At 38.5% G+C, this 24706-nt stretch overlaps 3 protein-coding genes across 3 annotated transcripts; 2 read left to right on the top strand and 1 right to left on the bottom strand.

Annotated features, from left to right (window-relative positions):
- The first annotated feature begins 1810 nt into the window (after positions 1-1810).
- LOC307003291 (uncharacterized protein) lies at positions 1811-5814 on the top strand. The gene is made up of 5 exons (XM_079621544.1): positions 1811-2217; positions 3214-3307; positions 3428-3515; positions 4400-4570; positions 5376-5814. Exons 1-5 carry the CDS (start codon positions 2124-2126, stop codon positions 5685-5687), a joined length of 759 nt encoding a protein of 252 aa, XP_079477670.1. The 5' UTR covers positions 1811-2123; the 3' UTR covers positions 5688-5814.
- A 2619-nt stretch (positions 5815-8433) lies between these two features.
- LOC307003464 (uncharacterized protein) lies at positions 8434-10174 on the bottom strand. The gene is made up of 2 exons (XM_079621878.1): positions 9868-10174; positions 8434-9505 (listed from the first exon to the last, which is right to left on the bottom strand). Exons 1-2 carry the CDS (start codon positions 9988-9990, stop codon positions 8609-8611), a joined length of 1020 nt encoding a protein of 339 aa, XP_079478004.1. The 5' UTR covers positions 9991-10174; the 3' UTR covers positions 8434-8608.
- A 10449-nt stretch (positions 10175-20623) lies between these two features.
- Positions 20624-24452, top strand: LOC307002758 (extracellular calcium-sensing receptor-like; the record flags this gene model as incomplete). The annotated part of the gene is made up of 6 exons (XM_079620670.1): positions 20624-20844; positions 20919-21210; positions 21469-22254; positions 22329-22556; positions 22634-22757; positions 22885-24452. 6 exons carry the CDS (start codon positions 20624-20626, stop codon positions 23796-23798), a joined length of 2565 nt encoding a protein of 854 aa, XP_079476796.1. The 3' UTR covers positions 23799-24452.
- Positions 24453-24706: the final 254 nt, after the last annotated feature.

Genomic DNA, 24706 nt, shown 5'->3' with positions numbered 1-24706 from the left:
AATTTAAAAATAAATAAATAAAAAAATGCTGTGCATTCACGAGTTCACACATACATGAAATCAGATATAGTAATTTATCCCCCCTTTGACTGGGATAGAAAACCAGCCAAGAGTGAGGTGATGGGGTGGTGCAAGGATGCTGTGAAACTGTCATGATGGGACACAGGTGATACCGGCTTAAATCCACTTTTTGGGGTGAAAATACTGACATGCCTAAGACTTTTGCACAGTAGTGTATATGATAAACTTTTTTTGTGCCCTCGAGAAACTATTCACATGTGCACGTGAATTGTTTTGCATGGTCTCCTACAAAAAACGCTTTCCTTTTCTCATAATATTCGTTGCACATCACCACATTTTTCATGAATCTCACACAGGTTCGATGATTGTCTCTTTAAATCCCTCCTTGTCACGAGCCTACTCTGCTGTGATTGGTCTACCACTTATAGTGCTTGTCGGAAGCCCACACCACTACTAAACCTACCCTAACCTACCCATGCGTATCTTATGCACGTAAAAACAAATTCTCGCGTATAAATTGCACGATAAACACTATAGGTGCTAGGGATGCATTTAGTGTGACCAGGTTGGTTACCCAGTGACGTGTAGCCGTCACGGAAGTGGTATTCAAATTCCTGATGACACGGTTTAGGTGGTTCAAAGTCGATTACTTAATTTATTGCGTTCTCTTTCATTTTCATACCTTTGCAGACTGCTCCACACATTGCATGAAAGGGAATATTTGAAAAAGCATAATAGGGGCACTTTTAATATGGTCTGAAAATCTACAGAGACGATTTTAACTTTGAGTCTGGAAAAGTATGGAATTTTGAAATGGAAAATGTGTAGGAACCCTGGGTATAGGAGCCAGACCTCAACAACAGCAAAATCAAACATGTGGAAGACCACTCGGTGATACCACTTTTTGGATCGAATCTTTGTTCTGTAGAGGGCAATGAGGGAGTCTAGTAGATCAACCCCTCCCATCCTTTTGTTGTACTTGGTGACAATGCTTGGGCATTTCACCTGGACTGTTGTCTTCCTTTTTTTGTCCCATCTCGTCACAGTGGTTGCTGGATTCGCTGAGGCAAAGGTGGAAAGGAGAGTGACTGCTCAATTATCATGCCACTTCACAGCCCTAAGAGCAACCCCATTATAAATGGTCTCCTTTTCCTCAAAAGCCCTCCTTCCTTTCCTTTTCATGTCTTGATCTGTTGGGAGACAGCATCCAGCCAGACGATTGGTTCTGACTGTGCCATTGCAGTGGATCTTCCTCTTTTCCAACAGCATCTGCAGGTCGAAGTACAACTTGTGGGAGATGTTGTCTGGAATTATGCTTGAAAGGGTAAGCACTATGTTACCACTAGCGCCTATGTCAGGCTGCCCATTGCAAGGAGAAATACACCCAGTGTACACCTCAAAGTTGTAGACCATGCCACTGCTATCAGCAAGGACAAATACTTTATATCCCCAGCGCTTTGGCTTCTTGGGATTGTACTGTTTCATGGGGTGTTTCCCCTTGAATGGGACAATTTGTTCATCCACACAAAGATTTTCATCAATTGGTATTGCTTGGAACTGCCCCAAGAGGGATGTCAGCAGTGGGCGCACCTTATACAGCTTGTCATAAGCTGGTTCTCCAATGGGAACTTGCTTGAAGTTGTCAGAAAAGTGTAGATTGCGTTTGATAGCCTCCCAGCGATGCAAGGCCATGGTGTTTGCAACACAGTCGAACCTTGTTGCTGACTACCTGTGCTTTATACCTTTTTGAGTGCCATAGAAAACGTGCGGATTCATCTCCTGCATTAAATCATAATATGTGCATATATAGTATGTTAATTACCTGTCTTATAAATGCATTTCAAAATCATGCAAAAATGCTAATACATTTAGATAATTCAAACTCTTTTCCTTACAAATAAAATATAGTTGTATTCAAACCTAGGGCCTGTCCCAATACCTCCCCTTACCCTAGATTTCTGCCCTAACCCTTGTTTTTGCGCGTTCTCGTGTAGGGGTAGGGTGTCCCAATACTCTAAAGAGCAAGGGGAGTGGTATTCTCCCCTTAAAATCAACCCTCAAAACATAGTGCGGTCTGATGCAGGCTTAAAACTAAGTGGAAGATGAAATTACCCAGAATACCTTGCGGACTCAGCAAGCCGGTAAATTTTTGTTTACACAAGATGGCGGACACCGCTGGAAAGGAACAATTGAATTGTAAGTATATTTTCGCAAATAAGCATGTTAAAATTTCAAAATATGTTGGAATATGTTAGTTTGATGCACATCCAATGGACTGTTAAGTTTTGAACACTAATGTTAGAAAATATTTCGCGAAGGTATCTAACTGACGATGTTCATGATATCTGCCAAGTGCTTCGAGAGAGTCTGCCCATCAAATATACATCTGATCTGGGTAGTTTGTCTAATTTTATTTTCGATTTTGGCTTCCAAGGATTATAAAAAGAAGATTTATATAAAAACTAGCCGCGTTCGTCTAACGTTAGTGCTTCATCTTTTTCTTCACAGCGCGCTGTCACTTCTCTCCCTAACGTTAAACCCAAACAGCACTGAGCACAATCAGTGATTGTTGTAAAATGCAGTGTCTGCTGATTCTAAATTGCGGGAGGTGTTTGATTGTAAAAAGAGCACAATTTTATATAAGCACAATTATAAGCACAATTATCCTCGCAAGAGATGTACTTTGAGGGCGGCGGCGCGTTCGGAAACGGACTGCAACTACATAAGTAAACTAGACTTTGGGTTTCATGTGTGCGTCATGTCTAAACGACAGTTTGAGATTCACTTTAACACAGTTTATGTCTTAAATGGGAGTTAGTTGTGGAATAGTTGGGAGAAAATGTGTATTATTAGATCTGCATTAGGTCTTAAAGTGGCAGCGTCTAATAAACCTGCTAATGATTACACCTTTAGTGTGAATAAAACAACTAAAGGCAAAGAGAAAATTACTCCCAGCTCTTAAATGAATAACTTTAGCTTTAATAAGCATTAATCTATCTATAATAAACTATGCTGTTATTTTACATTTGCTTACTTTAGATTATTATTAGATTTCTAGCATATTGTTATGGATACTTATATCCTGATCATAACTGGGATAATTATGTGCATGTATTCACACTCATCAGATTGTATTGACCGAAAATCTGTTTAGTTCTCTCCTGTTAATCGTCTACTGGTCTCTTATTTCAGGGACTGTCGAGCAGACCTTTGGCCTCATCAAGTTCTGGACTGAGAATGAGGAAAAGTTCACCAAAAAAATGTTTGCCTCCAAACTGTTATGGGAGTGAGTGACCAGATTGTACAATTCAATAGCTGATAACAATATTAATGTCTGATAATGTTCTAGCCCCCAGGCAGCTACAATGCATTTTGACAGCTCTTCTCATATTTGTATGTTTTTTAGGAAAGCAGTGAAAGACCTGGGCCTGGAAGGAAGGATTACAGGAGAGAAGGCAGGCAAGAAGTGGGAGAACCTAAAGAAGCGTTACAAGGTAATTCTTTGGATCGAGATATGTTGCATCACCTTCATCTTACATCCTTTACACTAGAGCTGAACGATTTTGGAAAATAATCTAATTGCGATTATTTGTACCAATATTGCGATTTAATATGCGGTTATTTTTTTAAGCTCTTTTTCTTTTCTATTATTCAACAAAGACAAGCAATACATCTTGTAAAATATGGATGAGAATCTTCAGGCACCTCATGAGCCGATCAACTTTTTTTCTTATTAATATTATTAATAAAACTTAAAAGATTTATTTAATTACGTATGTAATTATAAGTAGGCTACTTTAAAAAATAATTACACATTACAAACTAAATTAATGAAATAACTTGTTAAGAATTTTAAATAGGCTATATAAACGAATAGCTTCAAAACATAAAAGCTATCAATAACAAAGAGGGGAAAAAACGTTTGTGGCAAACGTTTTTGCATTCAAGAACTCTGATTATTCTCAGTTTAGACACGAAAAGCAGCTTTCACACTAATGCACAGATCTCTTTTGAAATCTAAAATGTGGTTTGTCCTGTCTATTTAACAACTTAAGATATAACTGACTGTTTACATTTTCGTGCCATAAAAGCATTTTGAGATTCAAGTACATTTAACCACGTAGACGGAGTTGCTCACAGCCACATGTGAGAGCGCTCTGCACAAAGTGCGTGTGAGTATTTGAAATTGAAAGCCTTTTGCTGATGGTTTACATATTTTTATTTTTAATATATAGGCCAACTGCATTACAAAAGACATGTGATGCCTTTATAGAGCATTTGTAAGGAAAATACCGGCTTGGCCACCCCTCTCACAACTGCTGTTTAAGAAGCTAAGAAACTGTTTCTGTTTCTCTTTTTCTTTTCTTTTTTATTGTAGGACCTGAAAACACCAAAGACAGGCTCAGGAACAGAAAATGGAGAAAAAACGGTATCAAACTGGCGATACTTCGAGGCAATGCATGCCGTTTTGGGGGGAAGGCCAGCTATTGATCCTCCTGTGATTGTGGCCTCTTTCAAGCCGGCAGAGGACCCCACAGTATTGCTAATGGTAAGTTGATAGTAGTAGGCACTAGGGCTGGGTATTGACACAAATTTCACAATTCGATTCGATTTCGATTCACAAGCTTGCAATTCGATTCGATTCCGTTTACGCTTATTCAATTCAGTATTGATTTGGGATATCAGGTACAATACATTGCAATCAGCGTACACTAACGTCACGGATAGTTCCTATAGTGCTGGTTTAGACCCTACTCTGAAGTAGGAGCTAAATTAGTTGCTCCAAATGGAGTTCCTAGAACTAAAATCGTTCCTAGTTCCTGCGGTGCGAACACGCCGACATCCGGGTACTTTAGCCAATAGTTCTAGGAAATGTGAAAAGGTTCCTCCGGTCAGAAAGCGGCTTATGTGAGTCAGTTGTAGCCTATAGGCTTCATTAGCCTACTATAATATTGAAGGTAAAAATTAACTGATTTGTATACAAACACTTAAAATACACTTATTTATTATTCACGCCACAGCGCCAAAACGGTAATTATGTTTTTGTATTTTGTAAGAAAATAAACGTACTTTGAAATCTGAGACTTTGTTTCATAGCAATAATAACAAAGCACAAAGATTATTGTAATTTATTGGATGGGATGCGCGCAACAATGTTCCATTCATTCATCAACTGAAAACAGGATGACTAATCGATTCTTGGGATTTAAGAATCGACATCGTTTCGTAAAAATGAGAATCGATTTAAATCGAGAAATCTAAATTTTTTACCCTGCCCTAGTAGGAACTATCACATTTTCAAAAATAGCCTATGGTGCAATACTTGCAATACTTGTACCCCCCATACCGCCCAGGCCATTGTCGCACCTGAACACGAACCCCTCGAGGAAGACATCTCTGAGCCGTTATCTACTCTTCATCCTACCACCCCAGTTCGTCCCACTACACCAACCACCACTTGTCCCACAACTCCAGCTACTACTCGTCCACCCACCACTCCAGCTACTCCGAGCTCCTGTAAGAGGAAGAGAGGAAATAATCTCATTCTGGATTTTCTTCAAGCAGAATCTGTTAAGGAGCAGGAAAGGCACAAAGAAACGGAGGCCCAAACTGAGAGGTTTTTAACCCTCTTCGAAAGACTTGTGGACAAAATGCCTCAACAATAGCTGTTATGTTGTGTTTGCGGTCAAAATGCCCCAACAATAGCTATGTTATGTTGTTATGTTGTGTTTGTGGACAAAATACCCCAACAATATTTCTTTTATGTTGTGTCTGTGGACAAAATGTCCCAACAATAGTTATGTTGTGTTAAGATGTCATTAAAAATGTTCAATATTTTTTTTTTTGCATGTCTAGGTCATTATAAAAGAAATCATCACCAACATGTTTTTAAAATATAATTAAGTTTAATAGAACTAAAGTTAAAATGAACAATATGTCCACACTAGAACAACCCAAAAGAACATGGTCATGTAAAAAAAAAACACACACACTCAGAGAGTTGAACTATTTACAATTTTCATCAGAATTTTCTAATGTCTAATGAGGGGCTTGTGCGCTGATCAAAGCAGCAAGTCTGTCCCTTGTGGCATTCCCTGGTGTTTCATGTGCCTCAGGAGCTTCTTGTAGGGGAGGTTCTGGGTCCAGGATGTCAACTGCCACATCAGTGTCTGGTTCCAGGACATCTCCATTGTCAATACAAACATTGTGCAGGAAAGCACAGGATAATAATAATAATAATACATTTTATTTCAAGGCGCCTTTCTCGGCACTCAAGGACACCGTACAAAGATACATAAAACATTCAAAACTAGTATAAGATAAAAATAAGAAAAAGAACAAGTGAGAGAGGCAGAGCATGTGATCAAATATGATAAGCAGTTTTAAACAGATGTGTTTTTAGTTGCAATTTGAAATGAGCAAATGAATCAATGTTTCTGATGTGCGGTGGTAGTGAGTTCCAGAGACGGGGAGCAGAGCGGCTAAAGGCTCTGCTCTCCATAGTAGTGAGACGGGCAGAGGGGACTGACAGATGTACGGAGGACGATGATCTAAGAGAGCGGGTGGGGGTATGAACCTGGAGAAGATCAGACAGATATGGGGGCGATAGATTGTGGATGGCTTTGAAGGTTAGAAGAAGGATTTTGAATTGAATGCGAAACTGTACCGGGAGCCAGTGAAGCTGTTGGAGAACAGGAGTGATGTGGTGAATGGAGGGTGTTCTTGTTAATATGCGGGCAGCTGAATTCTGGACCAGTTGAAGTTTATGCATTGATTTGTGAGGGAGGCCAAAAAGAAGAGAATTGCAGTAGTCCAAACGTGAAGTGACGAGACTGTGAACAAGGACAGCTGCAGTGTGAGGGGTAAGGGAAGGGCGGAGGCGATTAATGTTGCGTAAATGGAAATATGCAGACCGGGTTATGTTATTGATGTGAGAATGAAAAGATAATGTACCGTCAAGGATGACACCCAGACTCTTAACCTGGGGGGAAGGTGAAACAGAGGAACTGTCAATAGTGAGTGAAAAACTGTCGGTTTTGGATAAGGTGGATTTAGAGCCAATGAGGAGAACCTCAGTTTTATTGCTATTTAATTTAAGAAAGTTGTGTCAACCATATTTTTATTTCTGAGATGCAATCGGTAAGGGTGGTGGGTGGGAGAGTGGATGATGGTTTGGTCGAAAGGTAGAGCTGGGTGTCATCAGCATAGCAGTGGAAATGTATATTATATTTGCGGAAGATATTGCCAAGGGGAAGGAGATAAATGATAAAAAGTAAGGGACCCAAGACAGAGCCCTGTGGAACACCTGAAGTGACTTGGGAATTGGATTTAAAAGACTTGAATTGAACAAACTGAGTGCGGCCAGAGAGGTAGGATATGAACCAGTCTAACGGAGTGCGAGTGATGCCGATGGAAGATAACCTGTTGAGGAGGGTGGTATGACAGATGGTATCAAAAGCTGAACTTAGATCGAGAAGGATGAGGATGGTAAGGAGTCCAGAATCAGCTGCCATAAGGAGGTCATTTGTGATTTTGATTAATGCTGTTTCAGTGCTGTGAAGTGGGCGGAACCCGGACTGGAACTGTTCATACAGGTTATTGTGGGTTAGATGGGAATGAAGTTGAGAGGAAACTGTTTTTTCAAGTATTTTGGAAATGAATGGTAAATTTGATATAGGACGGAAGTTGTTGAAGTCACGGGGGTTGGCGCCAAGTTTTTTTAAAATTGGAGTAATAGCAGCAGTTTTGAAAGATGTAGGCACAGTTCCAGTGGTGAGAGAGGAGTGGATGATAGCAAAATATGGGGAACCAAGGAGGGAAGACAGGCTTTAACAAGTTGTGTGGGAAATGGGTCAAGTTGACAAGTGGAAGTCTTGGATTTCTTTATGAGGTCTGTGACTTCAGAGATAGCTGGGAGGTGGAAGGACGAGAATGAATGTGTGAATGGGTTAAAATCGTCTGAGTTGCTGAGGTGAGTGAGAGATCCAAGGTTCTGGTGAATATTTTTGAGTTTATCAGTGAAGAATGACATCATGGAGTTGCAAAAGTTGGTTGTATACATGTGGGGAGGGAAAAGGTCCTGGGGTTGAGTGATGTTAAGTATGGAAAACAGTGACTTGGAGTTACCTTTATTAGCAATGATTATGCTGGAGTAGTTGTGAGTTTTGGTGTTTGCAATGGAGTCCTTATAACGTAAGATGTGTGTATTGTACATTTCTTTGTGAATAGTGAGACCAGTTTTTCTGTAAAGGCGTTCAAGTTGGCGATCTTTGGATTTCATGAGATGAAGATCAGGGGTGAACCAAGGGGCGGAGACGGAAAATAAAACAGATCTAGTTTTTACCGGGGCAAGGGAATTAAGAATTTTATGGAGTCCAGTATTGTAGTGGGAGACCAGATCATCAGGAGTGGATAGGTGAGTAACGGGGGGGAGGAATAAGTGGATACTTGAAGTGAGAGCGGTATGATTAATATTCTTTATATTCCGAAATGAAATAAAAGTGGTACTTTGGAAATGGAGAGAGAGAGTTTCACAGTAAATTATATTAGAAAATGGTCAGTTATAGGAAGTTCAGCAGCTGTAAAATCAGAAGGGGTAACACCAGAGCAGCAAATTAAGTCCAGGATATGTCCAGGATGCTATGACCTGGGGTGCAAACGTAGGACTGACCTCCAGGGCCCTGAAAAGTGTGGACCTCCAACGAGTCTTCATGATGCCAAAGGCCCTCTCTACAATGGAACGTGCCCTTGATTGGTGATAATTGAATTTCCTTTGCACTGGGCCATTCACAGGTTCCCTGTATGGAGTGATGAGGCAGATTGGTGTCTCCAAACAAGGATATCCGCCATCTCCCAAGATAAAGTATCCATTGGGTGGATAATTTCTGGCCAGATAAAAAGAACTGTTTTTCAAAATGCGTGTGTCGTGTACAGAACCTGGATAGCCTACACAAACATCCAGGAACTTTCCAGCAGAGTCACAGATGGCTTGCATGTTTAGGGAGTAAAACCCTTTGTAATTTAAATAGTCCAGGCGATGAACTGATGGGGGCTTAATTCTTATGTGACAACCATCAATAGCACCTACAGCTTTGTTGAGGACGGGCGTTCCAGAACACTGGGCAAATACATTAGCCACAGTGTCCAGGTCTGCAGGATTCGGAAAGGCATGGGCTCTATGTAGATTATCCCAAATGAACTGTGCCACCTTGTGAATAATTCTGTGAACAGTGGATTTGGGCACACTGAAAACTCGCGACACCACACGATAGGAAAGTCCATGGGCAAGCCAATAGACATATATCAGGACTTCTAATTCATTGCCCCATCCATGGTCCTGCTCTCTCTGCATCAGGCGCTGCAGGGCATGCATGGCCTGCCTATTTAACCTGAAGTCCTGCTTGATCTTTAACTCCACATTAAACCACAGGCGAAGGATGGGCACAAGGATATTCAAACTGCAGTATGTCACTGGACGGTCACTCTGGAAAACAATGAACTACAAGTAGCCTAATAAAAACATGTTTTGTAAATTGGTGACATTTACAACAATAACAATTTTAGCATTTAGTCTTTTATTTGTAATAAACACTTTAAGTGGGCTATTTAAAAAGTATTATTTATGTTAAATAAAGTTTTTTTAAATATACTTATGTAAAAGTGTAACGTTACGAGTAAGATACATTTTATTCATTTAACTAACGTTATACGAGCCGAATCATGTATAGATCGTGTTATTTTATTGACACAAACAACAGGTAAGTTAATTCTATTTGGGCTAGCGTTAAATCATCAACAGCTGAGGTAAACATATAACATCAAAATATTTAAACAAATCGGACATACCTGAAATAAATCCTCAAGGCAAAGAAGACAGCGAATGCGTCTTCTATATTCCACATGTCTTCTCTGTTGATTCATCAGACGTAGATAAACGAACACAGCCCACACAACAGCTGGAACCGGCATTTTTCTGAATGAAATAGTAGTAGTAGACGAGTCGACGCTGCGCGTGACATAGTGAGGTTTCCTGCGCGTGACGTAGTGAGGTTTCCCTCGTTTGCTGCGCTAATTTGCATATAGTGGTGTCCCATTTCATAGGGAAAGATCTTCAACTCCACTTCCCTCGTTGAGGGGACTTACTTCTGAGGGCACTTAACCCTCTGAGGACGAATTGGGCGGTACCGCCCAAAATGGCATACTTTTACAAATGTGCAATTATCTTCAAAACTATTAATGATAGAGAGGTGCGGTCTTTTTTGCCGTCTTCCTCAGATTCCGCTGAAAACAGTGATATCACGTATTGTATTATTATTCACATGCTTCGCTGTTGCGCAATACCACTGCATAAAAAGGCCAATGAAATCGATGTTGTTAGGCAAATTCCACCAATGGAAAAATTGCCACTGGGAGGATTTTTTTTTTACCCAATCAGAGGAAGGTTACCAAGACGTATTCTAGCCAATCAGAGGACTCTGTAGCCTTCAACATGTACAAACAAACAGCGTCATGTGGACGGAGAATGAGACAGATCGCGAACGGAGCGGAGTATTACAGAACGCACTGAGATCTATATAAGAGAGAGACAGAATAACTTAAATAGCATTATTATTGTATTGTTTTAGCACTTTTATGATGGCAAGCAGTAAGATTTACGGCAGAACAAGCTCTGGAACAGTTAGTGGAAAGTAAATCTGCCAGGTTGTGAGTGTGTCTGTTCTTCAGAGCAAGCAGGTCTCATTTAGTTCGAAGCAGACAGCTTTTTCACGCCTGGGACTGTTTGTAAAAAAAGTTCCTTATTTCATTGTTCTTAACTCATTTGATTGAACAATTACAAATGTCTGTCAAGCAAAGGGTTTGACAAATATTTTTTTGGTTCAAAAACTGTTCACTATTGTTGTGTGAGGTGTGATTTTCAGTAATAAATGACAAAAATCTAATTTTCATTTGTGAAATTCTCTCGATTATTGTACATTTTTCACTCATACTTCCTTTATAAACACATTACATGCATGCTTATGTTAGCTTAGGGTCTTCTGAATCCATAGATACCAAACACATGGTGTTCCATCTCCATTACATATGGTTTATAAGCCCAGATGTAAAAATAGAGAAAACGGACCAAAAAGGGCTTAGTCCCCTGAGGGTTAAAACCAAGTGGAAGTTTTAAGGGGGGAGAAATGGGACAGGGCCCTAGTATGCCTGGTATGGCCTTATGTGATTCCATTATGGTACAATGTTGCCTCGAGGCAACATGCAGTTTTATGTAATGTCCATTAATACATTTGATGATATATAATATAAAGTTTTTGAAAATACTTCTTTACTTACCAATGAAGGTGACTCTGATTTTTTGTAGCTTATTATCTGGACAGAAATTAGTGAAAAATATTTTTTTCTCCTTTTTCAGTGGAGAAAATATGGAGCCATGTGACATGTGCACGTGTGCTGAAAGAAGCAACAAAATGGACCCATGTGGGTCATGTGACCACTCTTTTGCATTTTCATTGGTTAGCATTGAGTTCCCCTCCCCTTAGAGAGCATTTACCAATTAGATTTTATTATTTTTTTATAAAAAAAAAAGCTAAAATAGACTATGTTGCCTGGAGGCAACACCGTACCATAGAGGGTTAAATACAATACATAAAACTACAATATTTATAATTTAAGGGCCTACATTTGGACACATCGAGAGATGTGTATTTTGCCTTTGTGTAACGGGTAGATATCTAAAAATTATTATTATTTTGGCGGACTTTTATTTTGACGGGTGGATTGGTTTTCGGCGTTCAGTGTGTGCTGCGAGAGGAGAAGAAGAAGAGCGCGGTGTATGAGTGTCGCACAGAAAAAAGTGAGTTGTGTCGTGTTCGAGAAGCTCGTTCGATAAAGTACTGAAACTGAAGTTAATCTGGGCTTAAGTCGAATAAAGGACGACATCAAGTGATTTTTGTGAGCTGTGTCCCGCGTTTCGTAGGTTTTTTTTTTGTGTAGTTTTGATCCGTGAATCGAGTTGCATTGGACTGCTAGAGTGACGCAGTAATGCTTTGTGATTGTGAAGACTACGAGAACCGTGAGTGCATTAAAAGTACAAGTTCAGCTTGATCAGTGACGATTGAAGATATTTTTCCACATTTTTGCTGAGTTTTGCACTCCTTTCTTTTTCATTGAGAAGCAGCCAACTAACGTTTCAACCAGACTGGACTCGCGTATTTGAGTGTCGTCGCCAGTGTTGCCAACTATTTTCAGAGGAAAGTAGCTAACGCCTTCCCTAAAAGTCGCTAAATGTCGCTAGATGACGTCATACGTCAATTAGCATATTCATGACGTCATCGCGTCGTACATGCGTTCTGCTTGCCTAATGTGTTTTCTCTCTAAATTAATGCTCACATAGGCCTACTGTATTTAATATATTGTAATATAATATAATATAGCCAAATGAAAAATAAAGCTGTTCTCATTTCCTATAGCCTATATTTTTTTGTCAGACAATAGGCTAGAACGACTATGATATAGGTCTAGTGAATGACAAAAAAAAAAAAAATTTGCCTATAGGCATATGTGGAAAATTATCTGAATTGAGAGTTCGGGAACCGGATGAACTAAAGCTCTGTGATATTAGTGATAATCTATTAAGTAATAAGCACAAGAAAGAAAGGAACTTAAAAATGGTCCAACTAAATTCTTTAAATAAAAACCCAAAGAAAAGCAGATAAGTGATAAGTCTGTGGAAAAACACTGCTCATTCACGTCTGTCAGCAGCCGTGCGCTCAACAGATGAACGGGGTAGACGCAGCTACAGTGAGTGACGGCAGGGAGAAAGCAAAAAAGTCGGGGTCTGAAAAGTCGCTAAAAATAGCAACAAAGGCGCTAAGTTGGTACATGAATTCCGCACATGCGCGATTCATGTGGCGGAGGGGTTAACATCTCCTGCTCTGACTGCAGCTGGGAGCGGCTGCTGCGCGAGGACTGGGCCGCCTGTGAGTGCTTTGGGACGCGGATGGGACCCACGGCAGCACCCGCTGTTGAGAAGACCAGGGTTCCTACACATTTTCCATTTCAAAATTCCATACTTTTCCAGACTCAAAGTTAAAATCGTCTCTGTAGATTTTCAGACCATATTAAAAGTGCCCCTATTATGCTTTTTCAAATATTCCCTTTCATGCAATGTGTGGAGCAGTCTGCAAAGGTATGAAAATGAAAGAGAACGCAATAAATTAAGTAATCGACTTTGAACCACCTAAACCGTGTCATCAGGAATTTGAATCCCACTTCCGTGACGGCTACACGTCACTGGGTAACCAACCTGGTCACACTAAATGCATCCCTAGCACCTATAGTGTTTATCGTGCAATTTATACGCGAGAATTTGTTTTTACGTGCATAAGATACGCATGGGTAGGTTAGGGTAGGTTTAGTAGTGGTGTGGGCTTCCGACAAGCACTATAAGTGGTAGACCAATCACAGCAGAGTAGGCTCGTGACAAGGAGGGATTTAAAGAGACAATCATCGAACCTGTGTGAGATTCATGAAAAATGTGGTGATGTGCAACGAATATTATGAGAAAAGGAAAGCGTTTTTTGTAGGAGACCATGCAAAACAATTCACGTGCACATGTGAATAGTTTCTCGAGGGCACAAAAAAAGTTTATCATATACACTACTGTGCAAAAGTCTTAGGCATGTCAGTATTTTCACCCCAAAAAGTGGATTTAAGCCGGTATCACCTGTGTGTCCCATCATGACAGTTTCACAGCATCCTTGCACCACCCCATCACCTCACTCTTGGCTGGTTTTCTATCCCAGTCAAAGGGGGGATAAATTACTATATCTGATTTCATGTATGTGTGAACTCGTGAATGCACAGCATTTATTTATTTATTTATTTTTAAATTCATTAGATTTTCTATTATAGAAAACTAAACAGGGGCAATAGTCTGGAAATGCAAATATTTTTCCATACTCTGCTTTCTTTTTTCCATACTTTTCCAGACCTGGAAATCACTCAAATCAAATTCCATACTTTTCCATACTTTTCCAAACCCCGTAGGAACCCTGGAAGACGATATTTGCTTTCACGTCAGAGAGTCGCCAAAAGTCACCAATAACACCAGAAAAAGTCGTTAGATTTGTCGCTAGTCGCTTTTTTGAAAATGTGTCGCTAGAGGGGTCTGAATACTCGCTAAATATAGCGACAAAAGCGCTAAGTTGGCAACACTGGTCGTCGCACGTGAGATGGAAACTGCTGTTTGCAGTTGGTGCTGAACATAGTTTTTTTCGAGAAGATTTGAGTTTAAGATTTTTTTTTGTGTTACCCTGCCATCCAACGACATCTCAGTTTGACACATCTCAGTTGGTGTATCGCAGCTTGATGCATCTCAGTTGGTACATTTCGTTTTGATTCATCTCAGTGTGATTCATTTGCTTTTTGACTCATTTTTGAATCATTACATTTTTTGGGGACATTTCATTGAGCTTGAGTGATTTGACTATTTCAACGGACGCTACGTCAAGACAACGCATCTCAACAGTTCAATTTCTTTATTTTTTTTTATTTTGATCCGATGAACAGTGAATTGTGAGAGTTCAGTTGAACTACAGAACCTAAAGTGAATTGTGAGTGAACACATAAAGGGACGTTTCACGTAAGTGCTCTTCCAGATGTGAAATTTCATTGTGTATATCATTGTTGTTGTTTTCCAGATGTGATTGTTTGATCATTTGAAAACTCATAGTAAGTGGTGTTTACAAGTGTTTTTTTGTGTGTTTTTTTTTGAAGTGAGATTTACCATTGTACAACTGAATGGTTTAGAGCTTTTTCATTGAAAGAGGTTGTGTTGTAGTGAGTTTAAAAGAAAACTCAAAGACCATACATTTTATTTATTTTCTTTTATTTAGTGATTATTAACACTGAATTAACACTTGATTACAAGAAAGAAAAAATACACAGAAAATAAATATTGTTTAATTTTTGTACTTACCTGCATTGTACTACTTTTTGTTTTTGTTTAGAGCTGTCAAGGAGTAGGGGCGTCTCAGCTACTTTATTAGACCAGGGGAGGGAGGAGTATATTAGACCGTGTCTCACATATACTGTTAATTCAGGAAGCCATCTTGTGACATTACTCAAACTGAAGCCTACCCTCGTCGGTCTGTAGTGTGCATCCCAATAAAGTAGGACACAACATGCATACATTTAGTGTGTAACGAGACTAAAAGCACTGATAGCGGGGACTAAGATCCTTTTCGTTATTCAGTCTTCCGGGACAGCGCTAATAAATTTCCCCTACAAGACGGGCTAAATACCCCGTTACATTTGCCTGGTCATCAGGCTCACTCTTCATATGAAAGACTGAACACTCATGAACCCCCAACCCCCCCCCCACAGGCTATCTGAGTTTGAGACCGACTTAAAACAAAGAGAAGTCGCAATTCAAACTTAATTCTAGACATTAGCATTAGGCTATAGTAAAGTGTTGATAATGAAATAACTTAATTATTTAGGCTACATGTAGGCTAGTAGGCTAATATTTCTGTCATATAAGTTTATTACTAAACATTTAATTATTTCAATAATTGATGAAATAAAACGCTACCTCGGTTTGGGCCAGCTTTTTCCAAGCAAACCTAAATACAAACGCATGTTCATTTGTTGTCATGAAAACAATGTTCAACTCAATGTTAAATTCCACAGGGATCTTTGGATCCTTACAACCAGGGTGCATGCGATTTGTGAATTATTATTATTTTTTCCGAACCACAGTGCTTCGTGCAGCTGCTAAACTAAATAACATTTATAGAATAATTATGAACTTAAATGAAACAATATCGCAACATTTCGGAAAATAAATTATATGATCTGTTTTTACAATTTAATTCAGGGCGATTTAGCCTAGACTACATTTAATTATAGCGAGATTTTCACCCTTGTCCGTTTATCATTGGGAAGCGCTCACATGATAGCTAAACATGTTTGAGTAGATCCTCTGCACCTCTCGGTTTCAAACGGATTACCTAATCAGATAACATTTATTAAATATTTAGACATTTAAAGGCTTTAGACATGAGCGGAGGCAAGTGGCTTTCCGTTCATTTTTGTGACGCTCCGTTCCCGGAGACAGAGACGACAGATAAACTTTTGTCGTTAGCCTAATATGAATAAAAGTTTACAGTTTTCAACGATGTAGGCTACTCTACTTTGATCTGTATGACTATTGTCGTTTAAACGTGCCTGTTGCATATCTTTATTTTATATATTTTAAATGGTCTATTGGTGAAGTAATTTATAGCATTGATTACTGTGGAGGGAGGGGGGATTAAAATAATTCAGCAGAAGCAGGGATGTTTAGACCAGAAGGAAATGCCCGTCCCCCTGGCAAATCGCACATTGCTTAAAACCATGTTTTTACAAACTCTTTATAGGCTAGGAACCAAAAAATTTTTTAAAAAGGTTATCCTGTATAAAATTTTTTTTGACTGCATTAATAATAGGCTATGACATGCATTAATAGGCTCATATAAAATGTACAATAGTCTATGTTTGTTCGGGATTCGAACCCGTGTCATCCAAATGATCGATACGTAAGTTCTGCCACTCGGCCATGAATTTAATCACTGAGAAATGCCCGGTTCTCCAGTATTGTCCAGAGAAGCGCTCATCATTCGTCTCATTCCTCAATGGAATAGTAAACAAATAATCAGCTTCATTGCACCTAATTTATTTTTGTTTGTTATTTTTGTTATTATTTTTATTTTATTTTTTATCACGCTGCTCCCAACGGGCAATAGGCTTATGTCGCCCGCCGACATCTAGGCGTAGGCTACAATATGAAATAAAGGCTATATTGTTCTCGTCTCTTTTTTTAATTTATGATTCTATTTTTCTGTCCTAAACAATGTTCTATAGTAGCCTATTTCATCTGTTAATTGACATTAACCCCGCTTCCATTTCAAAATACGGCAATAGCTGCTGTTTTGCACAATGTCCCTCTGTGCCACCTGGCGGTCATTTCGCGAATGACTTTGAAATGCGACTGGATTATTTTTACCGCGGTAGTTTTGCCGCGGTGGCTGGCGTGGCGGTAATAGGCATTCTGGTTGAGTACCATCTGTACAGGCAATACTATTTTCTGTAGCATTTTCACATTTTTTGACAACGTTTAATTCAAGAGCATGTAGAGATTGGAGCTGGGCGTCATTTGAGTCTGCAGTGAGAACCATTTGGCGAGATTCGCGATTACACATGACATGACACAGTCCGAGAGCGCACACTCAATATCTGAGTCCAGTTTATTCGTAGGCCTATATTTCAGAGCTCGCGTCCAGTTTTCTGAGATTACATGAATGTGCTCTCGCGTTACAATATTGCACTCGCGACATTTGCCATTATGCCATAGAAACCTGCAGTTTGAATAAAATGATGCGCAATACCTGCAATCCCGCGCTGAGGGGAGGGTGTCAAACTCGCTGTTGGAGAGATGAGAGAATAAGAACGCGCAGCTGGTATCGTAGGCTATATACTTCAGAAAATGAGTATTGGAGTCAGATATTTCAGTATCGAAATGCTGCCATAATCGAAACACTACTATGTAGTTTGTTGCTTCTCCAAACTTTCAGTCCAGCCAGCCAGGGTTACTTGCCTCCTTCACATTATGATCAGCTCTTAAAAACCTCTGACTGCGGCGGCTTTTTTCAGTCCAAATATCAGGGTTTTTATTGGTCCGTTTACAATCAGATATTTTTATGAATCCCAGTGCAGAAATGCCGGTCAAAGATTTTAATATCAATTCAAATTGTACTCAGTAACGAAATGTGATTTTACAAGTAGCGAAGTAGATTACTTAGTCACATTGACACTCCCTTTACCATGTTAAAACTAGGTAAATATATTTAATCAGTTTGATTCTCGATTAGTTTGTCAACACCGTCAATTGTGTGTCAACACCGTTAGTTGTGTCAACACCGTAAGATGGAGGTTTTTCATTTTTATAAAAAAAAAAAAAAAAAATTGTTACATTTTGTTCATACATTAAAACACCAACTTATCTACATGCATCAGTGTCTTTTGTGCACAAAACTACTGATTTTATATATTAAAATTTGTAAAATTTGTAAACTAAATGACGGTAATTCCAAAACAATGTAAAATAATATTAAAAGTGTATACAATGCAATGTAGGCTATCACTTAACCTTGCTAAGGCATACCATTTCTACACACTTAAAGACTTTACAGTGTTGTTGAATTGATCAAACACACAAACTTTTTTCATGTGTCAGACGGAGTTGACAAATGTCAAGTTACTAAGCGAGTAAATGTAATTTTTTATAAAAAGTGGTTAAGGAGAGACACTACTGGTAAATAGGGCAATATTTTTAACTAGCAGATATCACCATGAAACTTTCCCAGTTGAATACCTACATTAAGATGAGAAAAAAATGTATTACAAGTTTTCTGTAATTTAATGTTTAAATATGCAAATTAGGCATTATCTAATTAAATATGCGCTAATTTGCCTATATTTTAAAAAACGAAATCTCAGAATTGGATAAAGCCAGGTTCAAAATTCTTTTTTCATTGTGTTCACTTATTAGATGGGAAAAAAATTACTGAGGGATTTATAGATATCTACTTTTGTTATCCTGTAAATCAGAATATACTGTCAATAGCCTTAAAAAATGTATTTTCGCCATGTTTTTTGGAATAAAATGTTTATATAAATCAGGCTAGGAATAATATATTTACAAATCCCTCTGTAATTGTCTTCATAATATAACTAGGTACAATACTGGAAAGTTTGGTGTACATAGGTGCTACATAGGCTGAGATGTGTCACTGGAGAATGAGAAAAAGGCATTTAAAGATTTGTAATGTAAAAAATCATACTTTTTTAGTGGAAACAACTATTTACTGACAATATCTTATCAAATCATTAGCAACAACAATACAAACCACCCAAATCACATAAAAACTTCTAAACACAGCATTTATGGCCTTCAACTGAGCAGAAAAACAGTCAAAAACACACATCTAAATGTCAGAGCGCGTCACGTGATACATCTGAACGAATCACGTTGTCAGAAATTGACATCAGCCAATGAGATTTCGCTTTTAGGGTTAAATGCCCATTTTACTTTCACGGTTGGTTACTGATTAAAAGGAAATTACCATATTTGGATCCGACAGCATTGTACAGAAGAGAGAGAACTTTTCAGTCCTGTGCGTGATTAAAGGAAGAACACAGAGATCGCGGAGCAGCGCGTTGATTTAGAACGGCAATTTTTGTTGAATTTCAGAGATATCTACAGACGCAAATAGACAAAGTGTAGTAAAATAAAGACCTAAATGTGTATTTTGGACTTTTTTTCACCACAAGTCTGAAAGAAGACATGTTATTAATGACAAATAGCCCAAAATCTCAAAATTGATCAGTGAAAAAAAAAATATGTTTTTGCCTGCCGTGTCTCGCCTTAAACAAAAAAAACTGTTCCTTTTCATGCATGATAGATGAGACCCATGTTTATGAAGACATCCAATTCAAATTAATGTAGTATCGATTTTATGTTTATCACTTTTCAAAAGTACTTTTGTCCCTTATCTCAAGAATCAGTGATATATACTACATTTTAAATTTTAACCAGAAAAATCTAAAATGTATTCCCAAAATCGTGCAGTCTATAATTTATCTTGATATCAACATGTTCACAGTTGTTTCGTTTTTCTTTTCTTTTTTTACAGGGACCCAGATGCCCCACTTATGAGTCCTGCTGACTTAAACATTCACATGAGACTGTACATGAACATGATAAAATTAAAAATCAAACACCTTGGAAATGACAGGTATGTACAATGTTTCAGGAATGGCTCAAAGGTGTGTGACTGTTCAAGTCTCTGTCTTTAGATTAAGTGTGTTCAATAATATTCTTTTTTTGTCCTTTGTGGTGTGTCTTTGGATTATGTTGTGTTGTAAATAAATCCAAACAATCAAAAAGCCATTCTTTTTTAAAATTCACTCCTCATTCTTTGTCCAAGGTTCCCCATAATGATAGGGCCTGATAGCACCTAATAGGGCTATTATGGGATTCCTTTCTTGGGTGTGAAATACATCAATATGCATGATGGTTCACGCCTCCTCGCATACAGCTTTCTTACACAAAACATGTCTTACAAATTTTAAATCAATATATTGGTTTATCTGGATGAGTATGCAGGATGATTTTCACATAGTTTTGAAGAAAATATTATAGGCTACGTGATACAATTTTCAAAAGTCTTGTGAAGAAGTAATCAGTATGGATTTATGACCTTATTTCAGAGACAATACTTTTTTTTCACAAACCACGCATAAACGTCATTATCTCAAAACTACAAACTTTTACATACATGCTGCTGACATATTATTGTAGCGGAGTTTGTTCTGAATACAGTGTAATAAGACTGTAGCAATGAAAATGCCACAAGTAACAGAAATAAGCGCACATGTCAGAGCATGTCAGAACACCTCCAGGACCCAGAAAACACATCAGACCCCAGAGGGTTAAGATACAATAAAATACAATACTGTCCCAGTTCTACCTCAGAGCTTCCTGCCCTACATACATACTGGCATGGCAAAAATAACTGTGTCACTGCCGCTACAGTTGCTGCTAGTGCACAGCATCTGTTTGCCAGCTTCAGAACAAGTCTGCAGACTGCTTGGACAGCCTGCCCTCCCTTTACTTTCTGCAGAAAGAGACATCAACATTGGAGCGATTTTCTCAGTCCACAGAAGTGCTCTGCTAAAGATGCATCCTTTCACTTCCAAACCAGAGCCAACAACATGCGTAAGGTCTGTATGATGCTATTCATGAAAAAAAGTGAATGCTTGCAGTTTTACACATGACTGATGCTGTAATTCCACAGGTTGAACTTGCGTGAATTTAAATTTACTCAGACATTTATTTTTGCCATTGAGGAGATTAATAACAGTACACAACTGTTGCCTGGTGTTTCTTTGGGCTATAAGATATATGATGGATGTAACTCTATAGCTCAGACTATCCTCGCAGGCATGGCTTTGATGAATGGCTATGAAGAGACTTCGAGTGATATATCTTGCTCTAGACAACCAGCTGTTCATGCCATTGTTGGAGAGTCAACATCCTCTCCCACCATAGCCTTGGCTTCTGTAGTTGGTCCATTCAGCTTGCCTGTTGTAAGAACTCTTATACTAATTAAGCATGACTACAAGTAGCAGATAAGTACGATGAAGTGCTGGAACATGCACCATAAATGTACATATCAAATCAAATTTAACAAAATAAATAAAGTGTAAATATAGAAAACAATGTTTTAAATGGGATACATTTAGCAGTGCGTTTATGACAGTTGCATAGTGATGATATATAGTAAATTAACAACTGGGAAATTTATATACTCTTTCTAAAAAAATAAATGCTTATTTTTCTTGCAGATCAGTCATTTTGCCACATGTGCATGTCTAAGTAACAGAAAAATATATCCATCCTTCTACAGAACAATTCCCAGTGATTATTACCAAAGCAGTGCGTTGGTTCAGCTTGTCAAACACTTTGGCTGGACTTGGGTTGGAACGGTCAGGAGTCGCAGTGACTATGGTAATAATGGCATTGCAGCATTTGAGGATGCCGCAAACCAAGAGGGGATTTGTATTGAATACTCAGAGGCCATATTAAGAACTGATCCACAAGAGCAGTTTCTGAAAACAATGGAAGTGATAAAACAGGGCACAGCCAGGGTAGTGGTGGCTTTTGTCTCATTTGGAGATTTTATCCCCCTTGTGAATGTGATTGCAGAAAACAACATCACAGGGCTGCAATGGGTTGGCAGTGAGTCTTGGATAACATCTCGAAACCTTGCAGAAACAAAGGAATACAGTTTCCTTTCTGGAGCTGTTGGTTTTGCTGTAGTGAATGCTAACCTTGTGGGTCTGCGAGAGTTCCTAGTGAATGTGCACCCTGATCAAGAACCAAAAAATGAACTTTTAAAAGAATTCTGGGAAACAGCTTTCAAGTGCTCTTTCAGGAACAGTGGCATTGGTGGCTGTACTGGCTCAGAGAATCTGGCAGAGCTGAAAAATGAATATACTGACATATCAGAGCTACGAATAGAACATAAGGTGTACACTGCAGTGTATGCTGTTGCACACGCACTCCATAATATTTTTAAAGACATCAAATCCTCCAACAGCAGCAAAGAAGAGCTGCCCACACCACAAAAGGTATGTGAGTGCAAAAAAAAATGTGGGTAGAAAAATCAAACTGAAATAATTGTTTTTCTGGACTTTCCTTTCAGGTGTTACAGTATATGAATGATGTGAGGTTCACTATAAAAACAGGAGAAAATATCTTCTTTGATGCAAGTGGTGATCCAGTTGCGAGATATGACCTGGTGAACTGGCAGCCTACTGAGGATGGAAGTCTGCAGTTTAAGCATGTGGGTGTCTATGACAGCTCACTGCCTTTACAGCAACGTCTTCAAATCAATCTTGAACACATGCTATGGGCAGGGAACATTGGAAAGGTGCATTGATCATATAATTATTTAATGAAGCATTTACCAATTCAAACCATCATTTGAGCAATGTAACTTTCTTATAGTTGCCTGTATCCATGTGCAGTGAGAGCTGCCTCCCTGGAACTAGGAAGGCTGTGCAACAAGGACGACCTGTCTGCTGTTACGACTGCATCACATGTGCAGAGGGAGAAATCAGTAATGGCACAGGTAAAATAGTTAATGCTGAGTACATGCCCCCATGAAAGTATGATAAAATGTAATAGTGTCCATTGGTCAAGGGACTTCATGATGCACTTTTACATTCAAATAATCTTTTCTTGAAATTCCTTCACAGATTCTAGTGACTGCTTTCCTTGTGCTTTGGAGTACTGGTCGAATGAAAGCAAAAACAGATGTGTATTGAAAGTGGTTGAATTCCTTTCTTATACAGAAATCATGGGGATGTTGCTTTGTATTTTCTCCTTCATTGGGGTTTTATTAGCGGCATTTGTATCTTTTCTGTTTTATCTTCACAAAGAAACACCCATTGTCAGAGCCAACAACTCAGAGCTGAGCTTCCTGCTGCTCTTCTCACTCTCACTGTGTTTCCTCTGTTCACTTACTTTCATTGGTCGGCCCACTGAGTGGTCCTGTATGTTGCGTCACACAGCGTTTGGAATAACTTTTGTCCTCTGTATCTCATGTGTTCTGGGGAAAACAATAGTGGTGTTACTGGCTTTCAGAGCAACACTTCCAGGAAATAATGTCATGAAATGGTTTGGACCTGCACAACAACGACTCAGTGTTGTTTCCTTAACACTAATACAGGTGTTTATATGTGTGCTATGGTTAAGAATATCTCCTCCCTTCCCATATATGAATTTGGCCTATTACAGAGAAAGGATCATTCTAGAATGTAACTTAGGTTCAGCTGTTGGTTTCTGGGTTGTTCTGGGTTATACTGGCCTGCTATCAGTCTTGTGTTTTGTTTTAGCCTTTCTTGCTCGAAAGCTCCCTGATAACTTTAATGAAGCCAAGTTCATTACATTCAGTATGCTCATATTCTGTGCTGTCTGGATCACATTTATACCAGCTTATGTTAGTTCTCCTGGAAAATTTACAGTAGCTGTGGAGATATTTGCCATTTTAGTTTCAAGTTTTGGTTTGCTATTTTGCATATTTGCCCCAAAATGCTACATCATTTTGCTAAAACCAGAAAAAAATACAAAGAAACAAATGATGGGCAAATCTTCTTCTAAAGCTCATTGAATCCAGACATAATAATGCAACAGTTTAAAGGTCAACATACCTTTGCTGGCTATATAAATTAAAACATTTTTTTATTACAGAATTTAATACACAATAACCAACAGATGAGTAAACATGTGTAAAAAAATAAATGAAATGGCTTCTCTGTACTTAAACAGTAAAAGTAATAACTGGAAAATGTTTATATTACAGCCTGGACAGACAACCAAAATGGTTAATTCCCATGTGTTATCTTAACTAATGATAGCTACACAACAGGCCTTTCTGAACCATTAGTTCTGCTCTCCACAGGCTGTGGCAGGCTCTGCATTGTAGGCCGGGTCAGCACTAGGGACAGTGGACTCTCAGTGACCATCTCCATCACAGCCATGTTCTGGACCTGCATTATGTACTTCCTAATACAAAATGACATTGACTTTTTACAACTAACAACAAATGGAAATTATATTTTAATGACCTGAATTTCTTTATCAACTTTCTGCATTTCTTACAGTAATACAGCAACAACATAGACATACCTCTGGCTTATAATGTTAAAGTTTACATGAATAGATTAAGCATTAAGGCTCATACATATGCCATATTAAATGTAAACTCAATTATTTTGACTCTATTATAACTTCAACATGTTAAAAAAATTAAAAAACACTTCTAACGGAGTCAAGTCACCTTTATTTATATAGCGCTTTTTGAAATACAGATTGTTTCAAGGCAGCTTTACAGTAATAACAGGAAATAAGTTTTGACTGTAAAGCAACTTTTAGAAGAAAACAGTGTCATTGTCCAGCTAAAGTAAGTACAGTGTTGATTCATTTGCATTGTAAAAATCATTAGTTATTAATTTAATTAATTTATCTATACAGCAGCTGTGGTTAAAAAAGTGATGTCATCGATCAGCTCAGTTTAGT

This window comes from Phoxinus phoxinus (assembly GCF_949152265.1).
Source record: "Phoxinus phoxinus genome assembly, chromosome: 8".
NCBI classification, from domain to species: Eukaryota; Metazoa; Chordata; class Actinopteri; order Cypriniformes; family Leuciscidae; genus Phoxinus; species Phoxinus phoxinus.
This window is presented reverse-complemented; position numbering and strand designations above follow the sequence as displayed.